This window comes from Anas acuta, chromosome 4, assembly GCF_963932015.1.
Source record: "Anas acuta chromosome 4, bAnaAcu1.1, whole genome shotgun sequence".
Taxonomy (NCBI): domain Eukaryota; kingdom Metazoa; phylum Chordata; class Aves; order Anseriformes; family Anatidae; genus Anas; species Anas acuta.
This window is the reverse complement of record NC_088982.1, coordinates 32,125,793-32,150,931: the sequence shown is the minus strand read 5'-3', so window position 1 is coordinate 32,150,931 and position 25,139 is coordinate 32,125,793. Positions and strand designations below refer to the sequence as shown.

At 37.9% G+C, this 25,139-nt stretch overlaps 2 protein-coding genes across 3 annotated transcripts in view; one reads left to right on the top strand and one right to left on the bottom strand.

Moving 5' to 3' along the window:
- The window catches only part of SEC24D (SEC24 homolog D, COPII coat complex component), a 117,928-nt gene extending 94,817 nt beyond the window's left edge, over positions 1–23,111 (top strand). Inside the window, 14 exon segments of the mRNA XM_068680618.1 lie at positions 8,736–8,873; positions 10,475–10,591; positions 12,776–12,871; positions 12,873–12,901; positions 16,396–16,587; positions 17,213–17,278; positions 17,591–17,738; positions 18,215–18,230; positions 18,233–18,378; positions 18,947–19,043; positions 19,726–19,871; positions 21,475–21,532; positions 21,535–21,606; positions 22,021–23,111. Coding sequence (XP_068536719.1) covers positions 8,736–8,873; positions 10,475–10,591; positions 12,776–12,871; positions 12,873–12,901; positions 16,396–16,587; positions 17,213–17,278; positions 17,591–17,738; positions 18,215–18,230; positions 18,233–18,378; positions 18,947–19,043; positions 19,726–19,871; positions 21,475–21,532; positions 21,535–21,606; positions 22,021–22,226 — 1,527 coding nt within the window. The 3' untranslated portion in view covers positions 22,227–23,111.
- MRPS18C (mitochondrial ribosomal protein S18C) overlaps positions 16,212–25,139 on the bottom strand; it is a 20,210-nt gene continuing 11,282 nt past the window's right edge. The window contains exons 6-8 of one of the 2 annotated variants that reach the window (XR_011096041.1): positions 20,541–20,636; positions 20,057–20,132; positions 16,212–17,690 (exon numbers count right to left, since the gene is read on the bottom strand). The gene's annotated coding sequence lies outside the window, so the exon portion shown is untranslated. The remainder of the gene's footprint in view (positions 17,691–20,056; positions 20,133–20,540; positions 20,637–25,139) is intronic. The other variant, XR_011096040.1, reaches the window with a different exon arrangement.

The window sequence follows — 25,139 nt, the reverse complement described above, 5'->3', positions numbered from 1 at the left end:
TTTTATTTTTTTTATACTGAAGCTATTCTTGCATGTTCAGTTTATGCATATTTTATTTATCTGTCCAGTAGTGCAGAATCATATTGTGAATGGAACAATGTAATGTATGTAATTTCAAAGGGAAAAGAAGTTTTTAGTAAACTGAATAAGCTGATGTTGTTTGATCTTATTTATTTGTATTATTTTAATGTTTAGATTTATTCTTAGTATCAAAGTGTTATTTGGATGTGTGGACATGCTGCATCTCAAGTGAAGGTCAGCAGCATGAGGCTACATCTAGGGCTTAATCATAGCAGGCTCTAATGCTGTCCTGTAGGAAAATAGGGGAGACTAAGCCTTTTACATATGTCCCTTTATTCCGTGAGAAGGGATCCTTCTCTTCTTGTAGCACAGGAAATAAATGTGAAGGAGGGGCTTTTCTGTTTAGTGTTTGACAGAATCAGGTAATCTGTGCTTGCTAAATAGATGCAAAGATGATGTCCTCAGCCTTAGAGTAGAGGAGCAATAGTACAGGTTTTTGTCCTTCCCAGGACTGCTTAGCTCCTAGCTCTTTGCACAGCCCCTTACTTGTGATATTCAGCAGCAGCTTAAGCTTCAAATAAAAGAGAGGAGTGTAGCTGCATACAAACACTCTTACTGTTGGGAGATCCTGGAGTCTGCCTGAAGCATCCAGCTATCATAGCAGTGAAAGTATTCATGGAAGGGAGACTCAGAATATAAACACTCCTACCTGTTGTTATACTTTTAAAATAACAGCTAGTTTTGCTACTGACCTTCAAAGCTAAGCTTCTGTATCATGGAAAGGACTTAAAAAGGATATTAAACTCACCCCATATATCCTTGCTTCAGAGATTAAGATATCCCCTGCTGCTTTTTGTTCACGTAATAACAATTCTTCTTATTCTTTCTAAGTATTCCTCTAATAGAGGCAAGATTACCTGACACTTCAGGTAATCTTACTTCTTTCCAATTTCAATGGAAGTAAATTAACTAGCCCTAGAGGCATGTTTACTACTTACCTGCTTGCTTTCTTGAACAATGTTAAGCAGAACTATTTAATACACCTTGAATTAAAACACATGTAAGCTTGGCTTAAAAAGTCATAGCAATACCTTCTAACAAAAAAAAAAAAAAAAAAAAAAAAAAAAACAGCTCCAGGTTTTTGAGAAGGAAAGAAACCCTCCATTCAACAGACCTTTCATGCTGTAAATCTGAAATCAGTAAGATACTTTTCTCTCAAATGCTGACAAAAATTATATGTATACATACATTGTCTACCTACCTCTGTGTGTGTGTGCGTCTGTACAAAATAACAGAAGAACCCCATCTGTTTGGCCACTGACGCTGACAGTAGCCACAATGATCCTGAAATCCATTTAGGTTTTGGTTTTGTTCTTTCTGCAAAGGTTTGAATAACACTGGCAATGCTCTCCTGTGGCAGAAATTCATCCCGAATTGTTGCTTAAGAGATTAGAACACAGCCCTATACTTAGATTTATTTACAAACTTAAATATTTGCTCCCTAAACCTAGAGCTGCGAGTTCCCTGAGCCCTGTTTGGTGAGTTGCCTGACTGGCTATCCTGAGGATATTCTAGAGTGTGTTAGAAACAGTCACAGCTGTGTTTGTGAAAAGTGGTCGTTGGCTACTCTAAAACAGAATTGATCTGCCAGTTTATCCATTATGTTTGCAGGTAATAGGTTGTGCCTGTATTTTAAACTGGTGTTAGATTTATTGTGTATTTAGCAATCCTGAAAATTTTTGTGTGTATAAACTAACACTGATGTGACCATACAAAACATGCAGAGACTAGACCTGTTAAGAAGTCAGTAGAAATAGTATTTAGAGCCCAAAGTCTGTCTGCTGTTTTGAAGATACTTCAGGGCTTTTCTGCAGTGATTTGCAAAAAAAAAATAAAATGCGTTGCTAATTTCATTTGCTTCTGTAAACTATGTCACTATCTTTTATTTCATTTTCTGCTGAATGAATGTCAAGCCAGACATCTTAAATCAGAATGCCTTCTCATGGAAAATCAAACTCCCGATTTTATTGTGAAACTTCTGTTATCAATAAAGCTAGACTACCTCCTCTTGTAACTATTAACATTTCTGTAGAAAAGGTACCTTAAACTTGTCTATTTTTCTATGGTTTTACAACTAATGTGACAATGCCAAAAAATCTCAGACAAGGACTGCAGTGCTGGACCATCTGTGATACTGACGTGTGGGAAATGGAGCTGTGGATTAGTCCAGGCATGAACCAGTATCCTCTTGTGATCTAACATGTGCGTGTCACCGTCAGCAGCCCTAAAAGGGGGCTGAGCTGCCCTAGGGTAGCTTTGTTTCCTTCTCCTTCCATTGTTCTCACCTTGTGTGCGTGCCTCTGCACCAGCTTGCAGCACCAACTTGCACTTTTGCTGCTGAGTATAGGTGTATCTCTCTCGACTGAGAGATGTCCTGCTTGAGATCTGATTCTTTAAAGTGTTAACATTTTGAAAGTCTGTTGTTCAGCACAGTTTCTTGATTATCCAATTTCACGCTCCTGCTTATATCATCAGTTAATCCTGGCTGCTGACCTTCACTTGAGATGCAGCATGTCCGTACATCCAAATAACAGTCACCACTTCAAAGCTGAGAAGTGCTGGAGAGAGCTGCCTTGTTAACAGTTGGTATTCCCAACCTGGCATCGTGACCAGAAGAAATTGTCTCTCTATTAATCCTGGATATTAAACTTTTTTTTTTCCTTCTTCTGCCACCAGTAGGTTATGGAAGTTCTAAAGAAGTAAGCTACCTACTTCTGGGCTTTCTTTGTGTCAAAATTTTATCAGTATTTCATGTGTTTCCCACATCCCCAAACTTCTTTAAATCCTTCTACTTTTGATTAGAGAAGCCTGCATTTGCACTCTTCATGCTACTAGCTCTATTCAGTAAGTTGCAGCGTTCCCCTTAAGAAGGGAACGCTGACTGAATAAATATTTTGTGGATAGTCTGACCTACGATGCACTGATATCATTGATAAGCTTTCTGTTGATTTTGGTACATGCTGGTTCTTATTCCTGTGCAGTGCCAACTTGAAGTTCACCTGCCATGCCCCAGTATTTTTCCTGCTACCATGTATGCAGGTGCATGTTTGGCCTGGGTGCGGAGGATTTTTGAACAAGAAGGTTTCAACATACTCCTTGCATTTCACTGAGATTTATAAAAAATTGGGTTAGAGCTAAGAGAGATTGCATCACAAGGTTGACGCTTCAGCCGTGCTGCATTATGCAAACAAATAAAATAGATGAAAAAGCATTATTACAGAAAATACATGAACCTGCCATGACCTTTTTAGAGGATGCAGTACAGACTGGCTCGAGTCATATCAGCTGAAGAGGCTCATAGTGTTCAGCATCCAGAAATCAATAATCAGCAAAGTTGCTTCTGACTTCAGAGGGAATGGCTTCTGATAAAAGACAGTAGGAACATCACAAAGGGAAATGCTTTCATGACATTTTAATGTGAACCAGTAAAGCAACTCAAAACCCGGGGATTGTTGTTGACTGGTTAATCGTTCTCAAAAGCAATCTGTGATGGTATAATAAAAGAGAACAAAATGCTTCAACAGTCCTAGAAAACACAGGCAGTTTAGTTCATGACCTAGGGTTGTTTTTTGTTGTTGTTGTTGTCCCTGTCATTCCCCTCCCCCCCCCCCCCCAAAAAAAAGCGCTACATTTCAAAATTTTCTGATTATCCTGTGGACTTTACCTTTCTACTGTACAAATGAAGCTCCAGATTTGCATGGGGCAGCGGTACTGACCTTGGCCAACAATCATCTCCCCCTGATCATTAGAAAGTTACATTGTGTAGCCTCTCTTAAAATGCTTGTATAAATATTTTAATAATCAGACTTACATGAATGTCAATGTAAATAGCTCTAGAAACACTGCCTTTCTGGATTTTATTGCCCCACACAGCTTGTCTGTGGGATGAATTGTCTGAATTGAGTAACTGGCAGTTGTGTCTTTATTTCGGGTAATCAGTTGTGCAAACACATTGTGTTTAATGTTTGCTGTACTGAAGTATAAAATGCTTTATATGCTAGAGTACTGTAGAATGTAATTTTAAGGAACTATCATATTATAAGTCATCAAGAGATATGTATCTGTGCAGCTTTCCGAACCCGTGAGATAATCTTCCTTTAGAAACAAATAGCCCTCATCTAAACACATCAATTAACTAGTCTCCTGAAATCTCAGATACTAAATATGGTTCTTTCAAGGGATGTGCTTTCAAAATCATTTGTACTGAGATAATTTGCAGTTGAACAGGCAATTTGTCATGTATAGTATACGGTGTAACATTGCATAGAGCAGCTATCTCTGTAAACCAGTGAAGTTCTTCAAAAGTATATGCCAAAACAGGTCGCAAATTCCTCATCTGGTGGGGAAGAGGAGGAAGGGATTGTGATAGAGGTACTGGTGCAACTGAAAATTGCTGGTACAATTCTGGTACAAGTTTTCGTGTTCCCCTTGGATGTAGCCAGATTTGCAAGTTGTGTGGGTCTCATTTCAATACATGCTCCTGTCATTTTAGCGCTGGGGTATTAAACGTATTCAAATGATCATGGAGTCAAACTCTAGGCAAAAATATTGCTCCTAATGCAGATTCATCAGGTACTAATAGGGTGTATGTTGTGGGGAGTCCACACTGGCTGTGAGGCAAAGGCATTTTGTACGTTGCATATGGAGATTCGACTTGCAGCACAGCTATGAAAGCTTTTCTTGTAGCCCAGTATGTGAGTCTGGCAATGAAAGCAGATGGTGTATATTTTTCAGTTTGTTGTGTGATAAATAGCTAGTTCTCATCACTGTTTGCATATACCTCTTTTTCATTCTCCAGAGACTCTCTTCTGATTTTCTCTTCAGAATGCTTTTCCAGAGATGTGCCATGATGAACTTGAGCTTCATCGCAGTCCTTGTTCCTACACTTATAATTTCCAGCTGTGGCCCTGATCCTGCAATATGAAAACAGTGATACTCTGCAGGCATCACAGGGAACCCTCAGGAGTAGGTCAGGTCTTCACTTTTATAGCAAGCAATAGTAATTCAGCTCTCTGAGACTTTAAAGCACAGGTTATAGTCCCTCTGGAAATTTTTATGGATGTATTTCATCTTGGAGCAGTGCCACCAATGCCTATCTATTGCTCTCTGATACAGCGCTGACTCCAGAGAGATGTTCTGGCTGAAATATTTCCAAAATAACTCTTGCTATCCCAGCTATATTTGGACTAATAGTGAGATAAGTTATAGTTTATCAGATCAGCTTTCAGGGCTTGCACTGTAGTGGGGCCCTGAGGCTTCAGAGAAGGGAAAGTTTATGCAGGTCTTCCACAGCGTTTTCCATCTCTTCTGCCCAATCCCCTTTAACAGAAAACCATACTGTCTGCCTCCCACTGCAGCTGATTCTTTCTGCTTCTCCAGTCCTCCAGCTTACATAAAAGGAATCTATTTATGAGGTCAGATTTATCCTACTGAGTAGTAGTTTTAGTCATCGGTTTTGATAAATATTTATAATTTGATAGTGCTGGAAAGCTGACAGTCAATGCTTACGTGTCCAGTTTTGTGAGGACTGTCTCTGTGCTCAGTCAGGTGATCCAAACAGGTAAATTGGGGAAAGGATTTTGAGGAGATAAAGGAGTAGGAGAGGTGCAAGAACAAAACAAACAAATACAGCAAATGTTCAAATAGTTATGGTAGATACCTAAATTGATTCATTTATTATTTGTAGAAAATTACAGGAGAAGAGAAGGAAAACGCTGGTAGTTTATAGCTGGAGAAGCAAAAGGAAAAGGAATACTGCACTGGTTTCAAAAAAAAAAAAAAAAAAAGGAATCTGAGTTTTTTTGATTTTATCTTAATCCCCTCCTTCTGTGAAAGTTTGCCACTGAGTTCCATGGGACCGTAAACAGATCCCTTTATCTTCTGGTGTACAGTGACATCTACAGAGAGTGAAGTACAGGCTGTGGAGCCTAGAAAGCAGGGCTTTCCCATTTAGCACCATTTCTTTTTGCTGTGGATGGCAACAGTTTTTGTTTTATGTATTCATTAGTGTAGACTTGTTTTTTGTTTTTTTTTTTTTGCTTTTTAAATGCTTGTACATCATTTATCTTTGTAAATTCCTATAAGATTTAGGTATTAAAAATAAAAAAAAGTTTTTTGACTCTAACGGAAATCGACAGTTGGAAATGTAATAGCAGTTTACACACCCAAACAGAAATGAATTTATGTAACAACTGTGTTGTGAAGAAGTGGGTCTGGATGATTTCAGTCTGAGTCTTTATTCAGAAATTATCATGTAAAATGGTTTACTATTAGATATGTTCATTAGTGATGTAGTGGTTTAAATTACTTTAAGAAAATACTGAAAGGTAAATGGACATTTCACGTTAAGAAATCAAAAAACAGGTATTTTTGCAAGATTTTTCTGTTAGACAAAATCCTTTAGTCTATTGCATGCATTTCTTAGTTAGGCTTAATTCCATTGATTTGGGGTTTTGTTTTGTTTTGTTTTATAGTTTTTGCAAGTTTTTTGGAAACTAAAAATAGCCAGCCTCTGCAGTATGATTTTATTGGTATTTTATCTTTTATTTCTCTACATAAGATTGGAATACTGTTTTTGTAAAACTTGACAGCATATTTTAACTTCATGCACTGGACATAGTCTCGTTGACTTCAAGAAGAACGTTTGATGCAGAAAGTTAAACATACGTGCAGATCTTAGTAACCCGTAGGCTATTAGGGCTCTAAAACCACATTAAAAAAAACTTCGTAATAAGTAAATCATAGAATCATAATGAAGCTTAAGGGAGATGAAAGATAAATATTTCCACTCCAGAAATGGAAAGACAAGGAAAAAAATAATATTCTGTTTCTGCTGTCATTAAAAAGGTAATTTATTAAGTATGTAGAAGAATGTTGCTACCTAGGCTCTGAACTTTATGGCATTTATTTTTATGATTTTTCTTATTCATGCTTTATAGGTAAAGATCTTAATTTTAATAAGGTATTTCAAAATATGGTCATTTGAGAGTAATTTTTCTCTGCTCTTGAATAACATAAAGTGTATTAGAACAGGGCTTAAAATCACTAAAAAAATGTGTATAAATACATGGGGTGTTGTGTAAGGGTGTCTTTTTTCCCTACCTGTTCAGATACTGTATTATTAATGGCAAGCCAGATCCAGGCCTCATTAAATTAATACAGCAGAATGATAATCAGAAAATTTCCAAGTAATGAACAAAACCCAGAAGTTCTAAAACTTAAGTTATTGTGGCTAGTGAGCAGGTTTTATAGCCAAGGCTCTTGTGTCTGAAAAATGACCCTGATAGTTTGCCAACTGACATTATGTGTCAATTTGTGTTAAACTCAGTTTTCGTAGAAGAAAGAACATGAAGCAATGTATTATCTCAGTGGAGCAGGAGGGATCACTTAAAACCCATGTAGTAAAATCTACCCGTATGTACTGTGTAGTAAGTTCTTGGCAAAAAGCATCACATCCTTTGGAGAAATAAATAAGTAAAATAATTGTCTCTGTAAAATATAAACAAACAATAAAATACATGTAAGCAGTGAATGCTAGAAGAACATGTATGATTCTCTAGGTATTCAAAGACTCTTATGCTCCAATAAAAGATAAAAGTGTATAATAGATTAAATATGTCCATTCCATAAGAGACAATAATTTTAAATAAGTGAATATGCTAGTGGAAAAGTTCTAGCATTCGAGGGTTGTCAGCGTTCTTCCTCTTGTAGAGATCTATCATGGGGCCCAACTCTGGATTTATTTTCTTACTCTTACAGTCAGAGATTTTAGTTAGGGTTGAAGGGAGTAAGAAAGAAAAAAAAGAAAAAAGAAAAACCACGTTTGTTTATGCTCCATAGAGTTTCACAAATAATTGAACAAACTTCCATTTGTGCAGTGGTTTCAAGTATGACTTTTCTAACATAAATTACAATTACAGGAATCTTTCAGTTGCTGCACAGTTATTACTGCAAGAGGCATCTGGAAAATGTCTTCCATTAGCTGTGGTTTTTGGCAGAGGCTATAAGCAAGCATGGTCAGTGTAATTAAGCTGACAAGTGTTTGAGATACTGTATTTGTTTACTGTATGTTCTTTCCTTCAGTAAATATTAGTACTTCTAAATCTTCTACTCTAGCTGGTGACCCTGGCAGCATTAAACCTTAGTATAGCATGTAACACAGCAGCGTTAGGGGGAAGGGCATTTAATTGAAAATATTAGAAGCTTTCTTAGTAACTACCTGTTTGCAATAGCTGCATGCAATCAGTGAGTATCAACAAATTTATTTGAGAAAAGCTCAATCTGATAGAGAAGGTGAAATACCTGACCGCAGCAGATTTCTCCCTTTTGAGCTATAAAAATCCCTTGCTGGAGAAGGTCAGCCTAGAGCCCTGAACTTCCAATGCTTTCAAAGTTTTGTAGACTTTTTGTATGGATCCTTTATTGCTTTCTGATAAATACCAAAATAGGGAGCTTGCGAGCTTGAAAATTACGTTCTTTAGGGGACCTATGAGGTTGAACCAGCTGTACTGGAGAATTTGAATAAATGCTGAACAACAGTTTCTTGGTCAGCTGAAATCTAACAAGTGTTAAGGCTGAGCAGCAGCTTTCTAGCTCACTTTATTTGGTTTCAAGTTTGCAGTGCTTTTTATAACTTCATGTACCCCTTCGTTTAGACACTTCTTTATGTTGCAAACCTTGGTGAGACTGGACCAATCTGATGTAACAGGTGCAAAGCTTACATGTGTCCCTTCATGCAGTTTATTGAAGATGGAAGAAGGTATCAGTGTGGATTTTGCAATTGCATAAATGATGGGAAGTGATATTTCTCTGATCTGTGATCCATACAAATTCCATAAAACTAAAAAGGAACTGTATCCCTGAAGTGATTTTCCTGACTAGATGACTTGAAAATAGTATAGTGAGATGCAGTGGCAAGGGCTATTTCACAAATTCAAACAACAACACAAAATACTACTTGGTAAAAATACTTAAAACACTTCTTCTTCAGTTCAGTTTTTAAAAATAAATATAAGAAAAAATAATGCTAAACCATTAATTCCAAGTCCAGTCTGTTATGGTCAAAAGTTTATTTTAAAATACTACGTCAGCATAGGATATAAAGTTGCTTGTATTGCTAACTAAAAGCAACTTTTTTGTAGAGAAATTAATTTCTTCAAGAAATCTAAATGTTCAGCAAAGAATTATTTAGAACCATGTTAGACTAGTCCTGGCCACGACTGTGGATACAGTGGTTAAATAGCCTATTAATCTTCCTGTGACAAGTGTTGGTTTTCACAGAAGATACCATGCCATATTTGTTCAAGTGTGCTGCATGTGACTCATAACTGTTCTTGTGCTCTTGGCTAAATCCCAGATCTTTGCCAGAAGTAGCCTTTCTAGACATTTGTATCAAGTTGGATTTCCTCAGCTGGATCACAGTGGTATAGTGCTTTCCCTAATACAGTAATCTTTTCAACTCTGAAACGTGAACCTTGACAGGCTCATTCCAACTTCTTTTCTGCCTGAGGCTCTGATGTTTGTGCAAGCATAGCAGATAGCAGATTTCCTAGTTTGTTAGCAATTTAAACTCTCATAAAGAGAAATTTGAATGTGTTATGAACATTTTAAGACATTTCAGTTGCAGTATCATTTTCAATCATGCTTTGTACATGTATTAGTAGTGTCTTTTATCCACATTGGAAAACACTTAAAAACATTAATGAGACCTTAAAATGCCCCAAAAACTAGGTAGATATTCTGCATACTCTACTTTGAACAGACAGAAATGTAAAAAATAACATTCTAAATGTATACAGATTGAGGAAAAAAGAGCTAAAATCCAGTGGTGACTCTTCCCAGTGTGACTAGCCATTAGACTAGCTATGGACTGAAGGCAGCTTGCTGTACAGTAGGCCAGGTTTGTGAACGTTGCAGAGCTATTTCCAGTGAAGTGGTAATGTTGCATAAAGTAGCACAAGCTTTAGGAAAAGTTCTGTTTTTAACTCCGGTGATGTGAATTAAGCTTTGAGTAGATGGTATCTTTCTAACAAAATAGCCATAATTTAATCTGTAGCCTGAGGATAGCAGACTCCTGCCTGTGGAAATAACCTGGGTCAGTTTTACCTACTCAGGCTTAACAGGGTAGAGATAGGAGAAAATTGACATTCATGGGGGGATATGCTGCATTCTCCAAATACAAGATGAGCTTGCATTACTAGAATGTTGTGAGCTTTGTTTGTTTTCTTAAATCAGCGTGAAGAAAAAAATATTATAACCTGGCGAAGTGTTTACATACCTCCTTGATCAATAAAGAGGAGCCTGTGTTACCACATGGTAACTTTTGAAAGGAGTTGTTGGGTTGTTCCTCTCCACACTGTAAACATTTTTTTTCCTGCTCTTGTAATGGTTTTTAGTCCCGCTGTTCTTCTTTCAACATCTGGACCACATTGTCTGACGGGTAGACCATTATGAAAGACCTGAGCTATCTGTGGGATCATATGAATACGTTGCTACTTTGGATTATTGCTGAGTATTTCCAATGCACAAAATAATTTATGATTTTATGTCAACACAAACAAAATCCTTTTAATACCTATGTTGGAGTAAATGCATTTATAAGCTGAATATCAGAGTCCAAGAACATTTTAGGAAATTTTCAGATGTGGAGGATTTAAGCTTACAATCATGTTTTGCTCTTTTGTGTTGGAGACTAGCAACTAACAGTAATCAAAAGTTTCTCGAAGTCATGGATCACAAATCTTCAACTGAGGTGCTGGTTTGGTCCTTGGAAAGGTGTAGAAGATGTTCAGAGGTTATAGTTCAAATTCTGTGATGCAGTTTTGTTTTTTAGCTGCATTACTTACTAATTTTGCAGACAGACATGCACCTGAATTGCCTTCTCAGCTTTTCAAACCTTAGCATGGGAATCTGAATCTTTTCTTGGCATGAGTAGTTTTAGTGTTCTGACCAGTAAGTTATAATGGAATGGGTCCTCTGTCCTAATACTAAATTAGTTAAGAACTTGTTCCAAAATCTACTCAAGCCACTGGAAGTATTTGTAGTTGATTTTATTAGATAAATGTATTTCGTACTGCCCAAAGCACAAATTATTTAAGCTTTTCAAACTTTACAAAATTTTTCAAAATTCCTAGCGTGACCTCACCTGCCCACAGCATGGACATATTTTTTGGTCGTTTCTGAAAGAAGGTGAAATTTTCTTTCCATCAGTGGAATGTGGGTATGATAAAATTATGAAAGGCGGTTCAGTCCAACAAAGCCTTGAAGTACGTACAAGTAACTTCCTCAGACCATCAGATTATTGCTGGTGTACAAAGAAATGAACAGGTTGTTTAATTCTGGTCTCTCACAAAGTCCAGTGAAATCCCGGAGACTGCCTTTAGAGATTCCATTGACATCTGCATTAAACCTCAGGACAGGAGAGAACTCAGTGGCTGTAGTGGGGCATTACAGAAATAATGTGGGATCCTCAGTGTAGCTTTGCTGCTTTCTGCAGCTAAGCTTTTGAAAATGTGTATACTGAACAGCTCCATGCCATTTTCACAGTTCTTTTTCTCTAATGTGTAACCCTGTGTTCATCATCACAGTCTTGCTTTCAGTGCAGTGAATTTGCCATACAGTTTAAATGAGGGAGCTTCTGTGATAAGCCATCTAGCATGGTTTGTCTTCTTGTTGCAAAGACCTCTTCCGTAGACTCAGCAGAATGTTACAAAAAATAAATCTCTGATAAAATCAACACTCACACTGGAAATGTTGTCACTGAATTTTAGAGAAGTTAACATTATTTTATAATAATTTTCTCATTTTGCTCCAAGTTAGAAAAGTTTAGTTCTTTTATAAATCAGTTTAAGACCAGAACTGAAAAGCCATTTCCTTTTGTGCTTATCAAATGACAAGGATGAACAGCTACAAAAAATGTTAACAAATAACAGCTGTTTTGCATTATTGTGCTCCTGCTAAGCGGATGTGGCAAGAGCACTAGTTCTCATTTCTGCCATATATTTGTCAGAAATTATGCAGGAATTCTTTATAAATAGCAATGTGCTATGAGAGTTCAGAAAGTAATGTTTGATATGTCTTTTGAAACTAGTATACAAATACAGAAAACAGAACAATACTGTCTGGTTTTAGTTGACGAGTTGATCTTGATTTACATGATTCAAATGAAGTGAGATCAAGGGTATAGTGTTTAATTTTATGTGTTCTGAGGATATGACTATGGATAAGTCATAATTCAAGGATTAGATGATTTTTTCTTAGATGGAGTTTTCCGTGGTTTCTTTGTTATGAGTATAATTTGGTGAGTGGTCAGAAGCCTTTATATGAAGGCAGTGAAATAGCATAAATAACTATAATGGAAAAGTTGTCCTGAATTTGACACCAGGTAACGACCACTACTCATCTTAATCAGAATTAGAAAAACTGAACTTAGGTGTATGGCTGGGCCCATCATGATTTCTGTTGCTATGTGCACTTTATAGCATCTTCCTGGGTACATCTGTAAGCATTACATTGCTTTTTTTATAAACAAAAATAAACAATCATCATCTTGATAGTCACAGAAGCTTGGTCAGTAGTGTGTATCACAATATGTATGCTACTTACATGTCTCTTACGTACGACTGTGGCTAAGAAGCTGTGCAGTCAACATTAACATGACACTGTCTAATTTTCCCTGTTAATATTTTTTCCATAGGATAACAAGCCTCCAAATCCACCAGCTTATATCTTCGTGATTGATGTATCATACAGAAATATAAACAGTGGCCTAGTTGAGCTCTTCAGTGAGGAACAGGAAGACTCTGCTAGATAAGCTTCCAAGGTAAAGAAACATAAGTGTGTTTTGCTCAATGTACCATACTACAGTTTTCAAGAAGCTATGCATGTTGAGAGGCAAAACCAAGGAAGTGCAAAAAATGACAGAATTTCCAGTATAGGCATTTTGAGGTGATAGTGACTAAATGGTAATTTTAAAATTGCTGGCAGTTTTTGAAAAACTCAGTTTGATATCTGGGTTTATTATATGAACAGAAGGAATGTGTTGCACTGATTGAACATGCAGCATCCTTTCTTTTCTTTTCCTGTACTGAACTCTAGTGGTGTTATCAGCTAAGTCCCAGCTTGTGGTTTTGACTTTACTTTCTGTAGTTCTGTTTACTGTAGTACTGCTTTTCTCCTTAAATTAAGCAGAGAAATACCACAAACCAGAATCTCAAGAGAGTAAAGTCTCTCTAAAGCCAGTGTTGGTGGGTCGTATCTTTAGCTCTTTTTTGTTAATCAGCAGAACTCTTAGCTTGCTTTGTTGTGAGATTTTTCTGCCCTGGTATGTATCTGAGAGGGGAGCAAATCTTTTAGGCAACTGACATTCTGTTAAATATGGCATGTTTGCGATGTCAGCATTAAACGTGTAGTAGTACTATTAATACTGATCTGTATTAATCATGGTATGTTACTTTAGTGTGGTTTTGTGTAGTTTTTAGTATGATATGTTATGGGCAGTTTTCATTAACATTTAAATAATGCCAACAGTTAAATGAAAGCAGTGGAAGTCCAACTGAAAAAATGAAGTAGACAAGGTGTTACTTAGTTGAGGCATACAAAAGGATCAAAGAGCATACAGAAAGAAAACACATTCCAAATAACAGTGTTTGTAGAGGAGAACAGGCTTAAGAAACAGAGGGAGCAAAGTGAGGAAGAGTGGGAGACAAGATCCTTGAGATAATCTGGGATATGTTAAAAATCTTTTTATCCTATGTGCTTGTTGGATCTCTGTGCATGAAAGAAATTCCAGTTCAGGGTGGGGAGTTAGTTTGTTAGATGCCCAAGTAAGACCATCCCTTGAGCACTTTGTCATTGAAGATTACACTGGAGACATGAGTGTTTGATATTGTCCTGAACATATCTCAGAGCTTTCTATCAGGATTGGTCATGACTCTGAAGATAATGAAAGGCCGCGAGCATAGTAGCAAAAAACAATTGGCAGTTTAGGAACACCTAGTCTTGAATAGAGAAAGTAAAGGAAAAATGAAAGCAAGTGTATCTATATCACAAGAAATAGCATACTCTTTTCCTCACAAGCACTACTGCTAAATACCCTGTTTGCATGGACAAAGTTTTCATGTCCACTGAAAAAAGCAAGATAAATAAATAAATAAAGGGCAGGCCTGAGAGTTGCTTCAGAGTTGTCTGTTGCCTTTAAACAATATGAATTAAAAATAATCAGGCACTCACTCCACCAGCATTTGTGGTCAAACTTTTATTTTGGTGCCAAGACACGAACTTCACTGTGTATTCATTTTCTGTTGCTGAAAAAAGACACCTGCAAAAATATTCTGCTGTTATCACATGAGGTGAAAACATTGTGCTGGGAATTCACCCTGTGCTCAGATTTCCGGGAGCCCAAATTCTTTAAGAGGAAAGACTTCTGGTTAACAGAGCAATGTGTAACAAAAAGGCCACTGGTGTGGCAGCTTGTGGCAGGTAAGCCTGTGAGAACGGCTGAGAAGTGAGAAGTTAAAGCTAGCAAATAATGGACTAAGTTAGGTGTCTAGAGACTTTGTGTTAAAAGGGCCTTATGCTTCTGCAGATTTGCAGCATAGCAGAAAACACGTTATTTGCTTGCTAGAAGTTTTAGGGCAGACACTTTCAAATTTAGATGTTCTAAACCAGAACACTGATTCTCTATTTAGAGAAATACAGAGAAATGTGCTTACAGAAATTCTGCTCCTGACCTCAGAGAATCAGGCTATTTGTACCAATATGATTTTTAGCCATATAACTTAAAAAAAATTGAGTACATTTGATTCAGACATCTCCTTCTGAGACATTAAAAAGAACCAAGTGTGTTAGCTGCACAGGCAATCAACTGCTGTGTTTGACAAGGGATCTTTAAAACAATGATAGAAGAAATCAAATTGTGGCAGACTGCCACACTGTAATTGTCTGATGAAATTGTCCCAAATACCTGCTATGTAAAAGTGTTGGAACCAGTAGGATGATGTGGCTATTTCTTCTTGAAGTAGAAGAGTGCTATATGTGCCTGAAGTTAGTAATAACTTGTCCTGAATGCTCCCTGTTAATCATGTTACTTGGAAAATAGTAGTGTCTGATTGCTAGGAATGATTAGAGACTTGCATTCAGAAAGGATGCATCTAGTTGAGTTACAGGATCTCGGAGAGATTGTTTAAAATGCTTCTTTATGGAATGTGTTCATACAGAATACTGGTTTGTTTTAAATTAAAGGTAGCCCCTTTCTCATCCAGCTGCTTCCACAGAGCAGGAATGGTGGATTAGCATTCTTTATTGACATGGTTGTTAAAGATCGTAGACGTGAAAAATGGTTTCCCTCCCAAGCTCAAGGTTTTAGATGAAGCTTGTAAAACTAAGAGTATGTGCTATTTTAGAAGTAATTAAGACTGATTTTTAGAATACAGCTGTCTTCTACTAAACTTAGGGCTGCAAACCTGGTCTCATTAGTCTTATTAATGATACTGCTAATAATGACACAGTAACTAGTGCTTAGGGGAATTACCTCCTGAAAAACAGCTCCTGAGCTTGCTGCTTGCAGTGTTCTTGCAGGTGTAGCTCATGGCAGCGGTTTGTGAGCTTTAGTTGGCCTGGGAACACACTAGGAATAACAAGAAATTTCTATAGTACATTTTCTGCATGATGCACAGCTGAGGGACCCAAGACTAGGAATAACAAGAAATTTCTATAGTACATTTTCTGCATGATGCACAGCTGAGGGATCCAAGACTAGGAATAACAAGAAATTTCTATAGTACATTTTCTGCATGATGCACAGCTGAGGGATCCAAGACCTTTTGCTGCTTAAAAGCAGTCCTGCCAAAGCAGAAGATCGAGCCACCGAACTCTGAAAGTCGCCAGACATTTATTATTCAAGCCTAGTAACTGTTCTCTCCAGGCATTGATCATTAGTGTCACTGAATTACAATGTATTCTAAATAAAGCTGATTTTCTGATTGTGTCTTGTAAAGGATTGTCCTGTTCCCTCTTTTCCATGTTTTGAAGACAGGGTCTATTCTTTATCTTAGATACTCTTGCCTGCTTGAATGGGATGCACAGTTGATAGGGTTGACTTTAATATATATTATAAAATAAATTTACAACGGTTGATTTAATATGGTTGTTTTAATTTGACCTGAGGCAAAGACTAGGGCAATTGCATCTGGTTGGTTGGTTGCTTTGTTGCTCCCAGTACAGATAATGAAAGCAGCCCTGTATTTCGAATGAATGCTTTTATTGCAAGGCCAGAGTTTCAAAATTATAACCACTTGTTTTTTGTTTTTCTCACAGAGAAGAGCAAGAAGAATCCTCAGCAATTCGAGTTGGTTTTGTCACTTATAACAAGGCCATCCACTTCTTTAAAGTAAAAAGCAACTTAGCTCAGCCTCAGATGATGGTGGTCTCAGATGTTGAAGAAGTTTTTGTTCCTTTGCTGGATGGTTTCCGTGTTAGCTTTCAGGAATCACGATCTGTTGTTAACAAGTAAAGTACAATAATTCCGTATCTGAATAAGAGTTGAATGCTTAGAATAGACTTTTTCCCTTTTAGTCAATTGTGTTACGGGGTTTTGGAGGATGCATGAATTTGTTGAAATGCTTTACAAGTCAGCAGATGCATCAAGTCTTGTATTTCCACCTCTGAGGGGAAGCAAATGTAGCAGCGACTCGCAATGCTGAATTTGAAAGCCTGTTTAGACCAGCTGTGAGCCAGGCATCTTCAGCTCTGCTTCATCAGAAGTGGGAGGGCGGGCTGTGGCTTTCTGCTATGTTGCATGTTTTTCCTGGTTTTCCTCCTATATATGTGATGCATGCCTAGGTATGATCTAAAGACTCTTAAGTCTTTATCCATACTAGAACTCCTTTATTTTTAGCTATTTTTGATTTAATGCATGTTCCTTTATGTTATCAACTTTGAAATAATGCATTTCAATAGAATTTTAAAATTCATGTTTCATTTTATTCTGGCTGGAATCCTAAGAAATCAAAACTTTTAAGTATAAACTTGCATGGAAAAGAACTTCCTCTATAAAGACTTGGTATGTCACATTTTTGGGGATTATCCCAAATACGCTAACCAGTTGAGACACTGAACCTTTCTTCTTTCATAGCTTGTTGGACCAGATTCCAGAGATGTTTGCAGACACTAACGAGAGTATATGCATTTTAGACACGTTGTCAAAAGCAGTGTCAGTAATTCTTGATGCATATGGTGGTAAGTCAATCTTGCATTCTTTAGAGACTACTTTTTAAGAGTAATTTAGCGTCCCATGTAGGAATTACTGTACAGATGCATGATCCAAAGGATCTATGTTACACTAAGTTATTTACTGAAACAAAATTCCCAGTTTGCTTTGGGACTTCACTTCTATCAAGAGTAAGGACTAACTGAATGGTTTGGCTCCAAAGAACTTTGCAGAAAGTTTACACTGTTCTCAGAGACACCACAGCATATGAATGAAAATTAGGCTTGTTTATCTGAGAAATAGAATAAATGTCAATATGATGTCTTTGCAACAGGCTGCAGAATGTGCTGGAATATTGTTTATCTTCCATTCTTCATTGCCAACTGCGGAAGCACCGGGGAAGCTGAGAAACAGAGATGACAAAAAACTACTCAATACAAATAAAGAAAAGGTATTTTCTACTTGGAGTTCACAGGGGACTGCTATTACACTGAATTTCTCTAGTACAGCCTTGGTCTTTTTCACTTCTTTTCTTTTACAAATAATTGTTGTTTAAATATATAATATTCCCATATTATACTGTGCCCTGACGATTTAGATACAGAGAATGAATATATAGGTATTGGCCCTACAAGAATTCTGAGGCTAACGTATGGCCGAGCAGCAACACCCATCAGTAAAGGAAATCAACCAGCTGCAAATAATTCCACCCACCCAGAGCCTTTGCTACCTGCAAGGTGTGATTTAGTTCTACAAGAACATACTGAGTTTTCAATGCATGTAAATGGTGATAGAATGTGTGAGCAGGGGCAACACAATTGCAATCAAATCCATGTCTCATTTTTATTTTTCATTTGTGTATTTGGATAGATTGGCTACCAACAGTATCTAATGTCATCACATTTGTATTTTTTGAATTCTGTGCAGACACTCTTCCAGCCTCAAGTAAAGAGACTTTAGCCAGGGATAGCGTGGCTAACGGCTGCTGCATGAATTTGTTCCTCTTCCCGAAGCAGTACGTGGACATAGCCTCCCTGGGTCTTGTCACAATGTACACTGGAGGAACATTGTACAAGTACAACAATTTCCAGGTAAGTGGTGCAAGTTTCCTACCTGTCAGATAGTAACACCTGGGGATTGGTTGTTTTTATTTCAAAGCATGCTTTGACAGCATAACAGTAGAGTGACTCTAGAAAAATTATTTATAAACCCCAGGGGGTAAAATTAAAATGTATAAATAGCAGATCAGGCTCAAAGAGGTATCCTGAGACCATAATTTTACTTCTACATAAGCTGGTTGGTATCTAAAATTAAACCCACTTACCTACATATGGTGACATACAGGGTAGTCAATTACTCCTGCATTTACAGTTAAAAATGCTTATGATAAAGACACTCCTCCCCAAAAGAAAAGCCATAACAACACTGCTTTGTTTAAAATTTCATGGGAATCTTTATGAGGAATAGGGGACTTTCTCCGTGTCATCAGCTGATCTGCAAAACCATTTTTTGCTAAGTGATCAAGGCTACTCTAATTTTTAAGGCTTATTTTTTAAGGCAGGGCAGGGGCAGAGTTCACAGCGGACTGGGGGAGTGTTGGATTTCTGCTGGTTTGCTGCCACCCCGTGGTGAACTGCACTTTGTGCTTTGTGCTTTCAGCGCGATTCTGATAGCCCCCAGTTCCTCACCGACCTGAGGAAGGACATAGAAAAAAAGACCAGCTTAGATGCAATAATGAGGGTTCAGACGAGTACAGGTAACGCTACCCGTTGGGAATGAAAATAAATATGAATGCACATGAGAATATCTAACTATAAATAATACAGTGCTAGAAGTGCTCTACAGAACACGCGTAACATCAGGCTTCCTGTTTTAACTTCATTATGTACCTTTTGAACAGTATAGACTGGTAAAATGAGTGTGCCCCTACTGTATATACCTACTTAAATCTGCAATACAATTAAGATTTCTGATCACTATGCATGGATCCAGAAATGCAAATAAGTTGTACAAAAGAGGGAGTTGTTGCTGTACTCTTACATAGAATATCCTGAGTTGGAAGGGACCCTTAAGGATCATGTTCTTTCATTACTTCAAATTAAATTAATGTTCCTACTTTTCAATATTCTTGCCTCAAATGCAAATATTTGAGAAATACAAACACACAAAACGGCCAAGTGAACAGTGCAAAAGGTTGTGGGGCATCTCTGAGCTGCAGCACCCCTTCATGGCCCATCAGAGCAGCTTCACTTTGTCCTCACAGATGCCGTTGACTGAGGCTGCACACCCTGAGGGGAAATGGTTCCCATTTTAGTAAGCACAACTGAATGACCAAAAAAGAAGTCACAAAATAATGTGACTTGTACTTGTGATTTATAAATAAAATAATATGTTTTTAAATAGAATAATATTGTTTGTTTGTTTTAATCTGGCTACAGGCTTTAGGGCTACTGGCTTCTTTGGTGCCATTTACATGAACAACACCACAGATGTAAAAATGGCAGCAGTTGACTGTGACAAGGCAGTGACGGTAGAGTTCAAACATGACGACAAACTAAATGAAGACAGCAGCACCTTAATTCAGGTTAAAAAAAAAACTTAATGACATACTGTGTCTTGAAATTGTAAGAACTTCTGCAGCCATAATAATAAAAAAAGAAAAATGTTATGCCGTAGCACCGAGGGGAGGAAGGTACAGCTTGCACAGACTCTAGTGTCACAGTACCACTAATAAAGTAAGGTTTTAATTAACGAGCCAAAGAGTGCTACCTTGCAATGCCAGGCTGTTCCAAAACTAAAGAAATCTGTTCTTCCCTTCTTACTCTTATTCCTTCAGTAATAATTCCTGGAAATGCAGAATAGGCAATACTTAAAACTGGCATTTCTCTGCCTAATTGCCAACACGTGTGATACACCTGTGCCTAACAAAAGATGTGCCCCAACCAACAGCAGATAATGCGAGGTTGCCATTTACTGTTCTAGGTATTTTGTTATGACATTTTTCTTTTATTAATGGCAGAAAATGTTACAGCTTGCAAGGTCTTGAACTTAAGCCATGGAATTACCTGAACTTTCATTTCTGCTCCACTTAGCTTTTATCTTGCCCCTATAAATACACTTTATAGTCTAGCAGTTAATCCTTGTACAAACACAGTACAGTGGAACATCCAGTTTGGTATGTCTGCCGTCACCTCCTGGAGCAGTGCTGCAGCAGTGACAGGAAAAATGCATGCCGTATAGATGTTGTGTTTACCTGGCTTCCCTTTGACAGAGACATGCAGCAGATCCAGTGCATGGCAGATTGCAGTCACCTGCTGTTGGTGTTTGCCCTGCAAACTTCATTTTCCATCTGTAGACAAGATGATGAGATTCTTTTTTAATTGTGGTGTTAAGAAACAAGTGTGTGCCAGCAAAATTTTAGCAGTCAGGAAAGCTTGAGCTCAGTTCCTTTACTTTACATACTTGGAAAAGGGTTTTCCTAAATGCTAACATTATATTGAAGAAGAATTAGAGTCATAAGCAAATTCTTAAATTATCCCTCCAATTTTAATATCTAAGTCAATGGAAGGGATGAGATACAGGGGTGGGGTTAGAAGGACTTCATGTCACTTCGTAATCAATTTATCCATATCAGAAGACCCACTTCACTTTTTAAGATTACTAAGTTTTTGTGTTGCTTTTGCTAATAACATGATGAACAGATACTTGTCAGCAAGCTTCTGATGCCTGGTATGGTGCCTTTTCAGTTATGTTCCTTTGGGGCACTCTTCTTAATAGCACATTCAAATATTACACAATTACAAGGGATGCTTTACAGATTTCCAGTCAGTGGTCTCTTGTTTCAGATGATACCATCAGTATGTAGCAAATGAGAGAGTAATAAGCCTTTCAATTAGTCATATATTTATATACTTTTATATACTTGCATACTTTTGACATTTATATACTTTTAAGGCTAATAATTTTTATAATGCATGTAAAAGTCTAATCTACTTCCACAAAATGAACAGGTATGGTGTTTCTCTAGTTCATTAATGCTGAAGCAGCGCTACTAGGCTGGGCTTTCCTTGGGTGTAGTTATATGCCTTTTATGCACTAAGTAGTGGCTCTCACACAGTGGAAGCTTTGAGAATTGACTTTTTGTTTTAAACTCAAAATGAATGGTAATTGGCTCATCTGTGTTGCAGTGTGCTCTACACATCAATAAGTGGACAAGAAGACTGCATGTACACAATATCAGTTTAAACTTAGCTCCCAGTTAGCTGATGTCTACAAGCCTTGCGAGACTGACGCACTTACCAACTTCTTCGCTAAGTCAGGTAAAGTTATAACAGATCGATTTTGTTTCCTTTTTGCTTTCTCTAGGGGTGGAGGAAGAGAAAGGTAGGAGATGAAGTGATTGCCTAGTGGGAAATCGTGTTTTGTAACTTGCTATTCCAAGCCCAAGCAATTTGCCACTCTATTACAAAATAGGAAAGAGAACTAGATCATGTATGTAGATACACATGCCATAAAAATAATGTCAGGGAAAGGTAGCTAGAAACAGGTAATACACAAAAGTGCATGGCATTTTTTGAAGATTAATAAGCATCCTCTAAAATGATACAGGAAAGACTGAAAAAGCACCCACAGAGGTGAGTTTTACTACATTAAAAACTACTTAAAAACTAGCAAAATGTAGATACTTTAAGCGTGTCTGCTATTAACATACTCTTGTTCTTCTGTATTTGTAGCTTTTAAAGCTGTTCTAAGCCAACCCCTGAAGACGGTCATAGAAGTCCTGGTCAATCAGACGGCTCACATGCTGGCATGTTGCCACAAGAACTGTGCCAGCCCATCGGCAGTAAGCCAAGTAAGGACCAACCTGCATAAGTCAGGCTGTTGCAGCAGAGGAACAATCACCCCTGTAATGTCAGCAGTGACAGAAAGGGAAATTTGAGGACATGCTTCTCATTTTTTCATCTTCTTTCAAGTCTAATTAATGGCAGGTTTGATTCAATGGTAGCAATTGCAGCATGTGGAGGCTGTTGTTCTGGGACAAATAGCAGTGCCATTGAGGAAGCTGATTATCATGCTCATACCAGACCAATAAGACAGCTGGTTTTCTTCCTGCTGAAATTATGTACTAATTCACAAAAGTTGTCACTTTTTTTTCTTCTTACATTGTTAAAAAAGTTAGTATTTTGATTTTTGACAACAGTCTTAATTGTCAAAGCTGAAAATGAGAAACACTCTGTAGCCAGTAACATAGGCTCAGGTGAGGATCTCAGTTGAGAGGTGGCTGAAAGAATTTTAGTAGATAAGATAGGCTAATGAGCATGTGAAAGGAAGCCAAAAGAATTTTAGTAAGTAAGACAGGTAAGGGATGTGTACTATATCTTCCGCTACCTGTTGTGCAAAGAAACTGAGGCAAAAAACTCTGGGATTCCTCACGAGACACAGTCTCTGATAGAAAACAGGAAACTGAAACCAAATCTGCAGTTTAAGCAGAAGCTGAGAAGCTTATGAGTCTATGCTGAGATGAGAAGTCAACCAGCAGTGATGAGGAAGACTCAGTAATCTTCATATCCACGACCCAGAGCAACCACTACCAGAAAACACTGTGCAAGCGTGGATAGGAGGAATCTATGAAAATGACTCCCTGGAATTAATTTTAATACAAAGTGGGGATAGGTCATGCATATGTATAGGCATCTCGAGAAACTTCATGCATATGTAACTCTTCACCACCTATAACCAAGGCACGTGCCGCGCTGGGGTGCACACGACTTTGGTGGGACTACCCACCGTGCCGCCCGGCGCTGAATAAACACACCTACTTTGATTGTGGAGTTTGCTTTCTGCACGTCACAGACACTTTTTAATTTTTCCTTTAGCAGAGTCTTGCTATAGACAAAATTGTCTCCTTTTGCTTACTAATGACAGTTCTTAAAATTATTTTGTGACAGTAAAATTCTTAAGCATGTAGCTGCAAAAAATGCTCTATAGCACCCTGGTAAATACAAAAACACTCTTGTTTTGTTTTTTACAGAAAATGAACCTTATAATGCATCAACCCTTCAAATGTTATAAATTTATGGGCAAATTTATGTTTTTAATTACTACTAGGGTGCTTTGCTATTTAGTTTGTATTAAGCTCTTTTTATCATTTTGGTAAAAAAAAAAAAAAAAAGGATAATCAGATCTGATCCCTGTTTATGAACACCTCCAAATACTTGCAGAAAAAGATAAGAAAAAGCTACCCAAAGCTTCCTGTGTCCTAATCTCTAACAAATAATGCTCCATAGGCATTAACAACTCCCATTTGCCATATATGACTTTCTTGCTTATGCCTCAGCATATCTTGCTTTTTAATAGTAATCTTACCTTCTTGTACATTCTCTGCAGCCTTTGGGATTTCTAAATGCTGGTCAGAAATTGGACACATCATCATTAAAACTGGAGTCATTCAAGGGGTTCATGACATTTTGGTTTCTGTTTGCTCTCCATAGCAGAAAAAATAGCATCAATTCAGAGATCTGAAGACCACTGAAAAATTTAAAGTTAACAGCAAACACTGTTGCCCAGTCTTGGCTCTTGATCCCTGAGGTCATTCTACTTACTCGTTATTAGGTAATGTTTTGTGATCATTTGAGGGAACTGGAACCATGATGCATTTTGCATGAAGCAAACACAGTGCTGACTTCTGCGTATTCAGTGCACCTTATGTGGATGGGTGCAATCAGGTCTGAACAGCCTCTTCCTGCACAGGAGTGGCCATAGAGTTTTCATCTTTCAAGCAGGTGTACATACACCATGAACAGATAAGCCTGCAGTAGCACATACTAGCTCTCCAAAAACACCGGTGGGGTTTTCCCTTCCCTCTGATACTTTACCTAATGAGGACAGAGAACAATCCAACAAGCTGTGCGCCCTCCAAGGAGGAGTCACAGAGTCACAGGAGTTCTGGGAGCCACGCTTCTCCAGCTGTGACTCCTTCCTATCCAGTATTCACTATTGTAGTGACTCCAAAAGGTGCCCAGAGACACATACCAGAGGAGAGTTTGCAAGCAACGCCCCCTTATCAGACTACCAGAACATAGCATGTCCCTGGCAGATACTGTTCCAAAATAGCAGACACGTGAACATTAGTCAGGTGGTACTTCAGCTGATGAACTAATACATTCCTATAGATTAACAAAAAGATGTTCCTACCTAAAGCAAATAGCAGTAGGCTCCAAGACCACCAAACGTGGTCAGTCTGACAGTCAATCTTCCTTTTGTGATATATGGAGTAATAATTCGTGTCAAGAAGATGGTTGATGTTAATAAAGAAGGGGGAGATGTGGGAGTGTGGCCATGGGGGTCAGCAAGCCCCATGGTTGGTGCTAACATCAGACTCTTAACAATGAGGCCATCAGGAATGTAAAGAATTTAGAGGGAACAGAGAAGGGCAATTCAGGAGACACCATTCCCCATCTTGGGTTGTTTGTTCTCCAGCCTGTCCTCCAGATGAAAAGGCAACACAATATAATGAAGTTATGTCATCAATAAAGAAGTAGAAAAAAGGAATGATAGGGACAGGCTAGCAGAACAGTGACCAGGACGGGACCAGGGACATTGATCACCTCATGAAGATGGGTTCGGCCAAACTCAGCAAACTGCTTTCTAAATATACAGAACATTGTTTTTACATACTAGACCTGAGTACTCCTATACCTATGTACAAGCAGAAAAGGTATCAACTGAAACATAAACATGGCAAAATTTTAAAAGGCAAGTGTTTAACAAACAATCTGCAGCTCCCTCACTGTCTGGCAAACCACACGTGTCTGACTGTGGCTCCACAGGGCTCTTTAAGGCCTCAGAGACT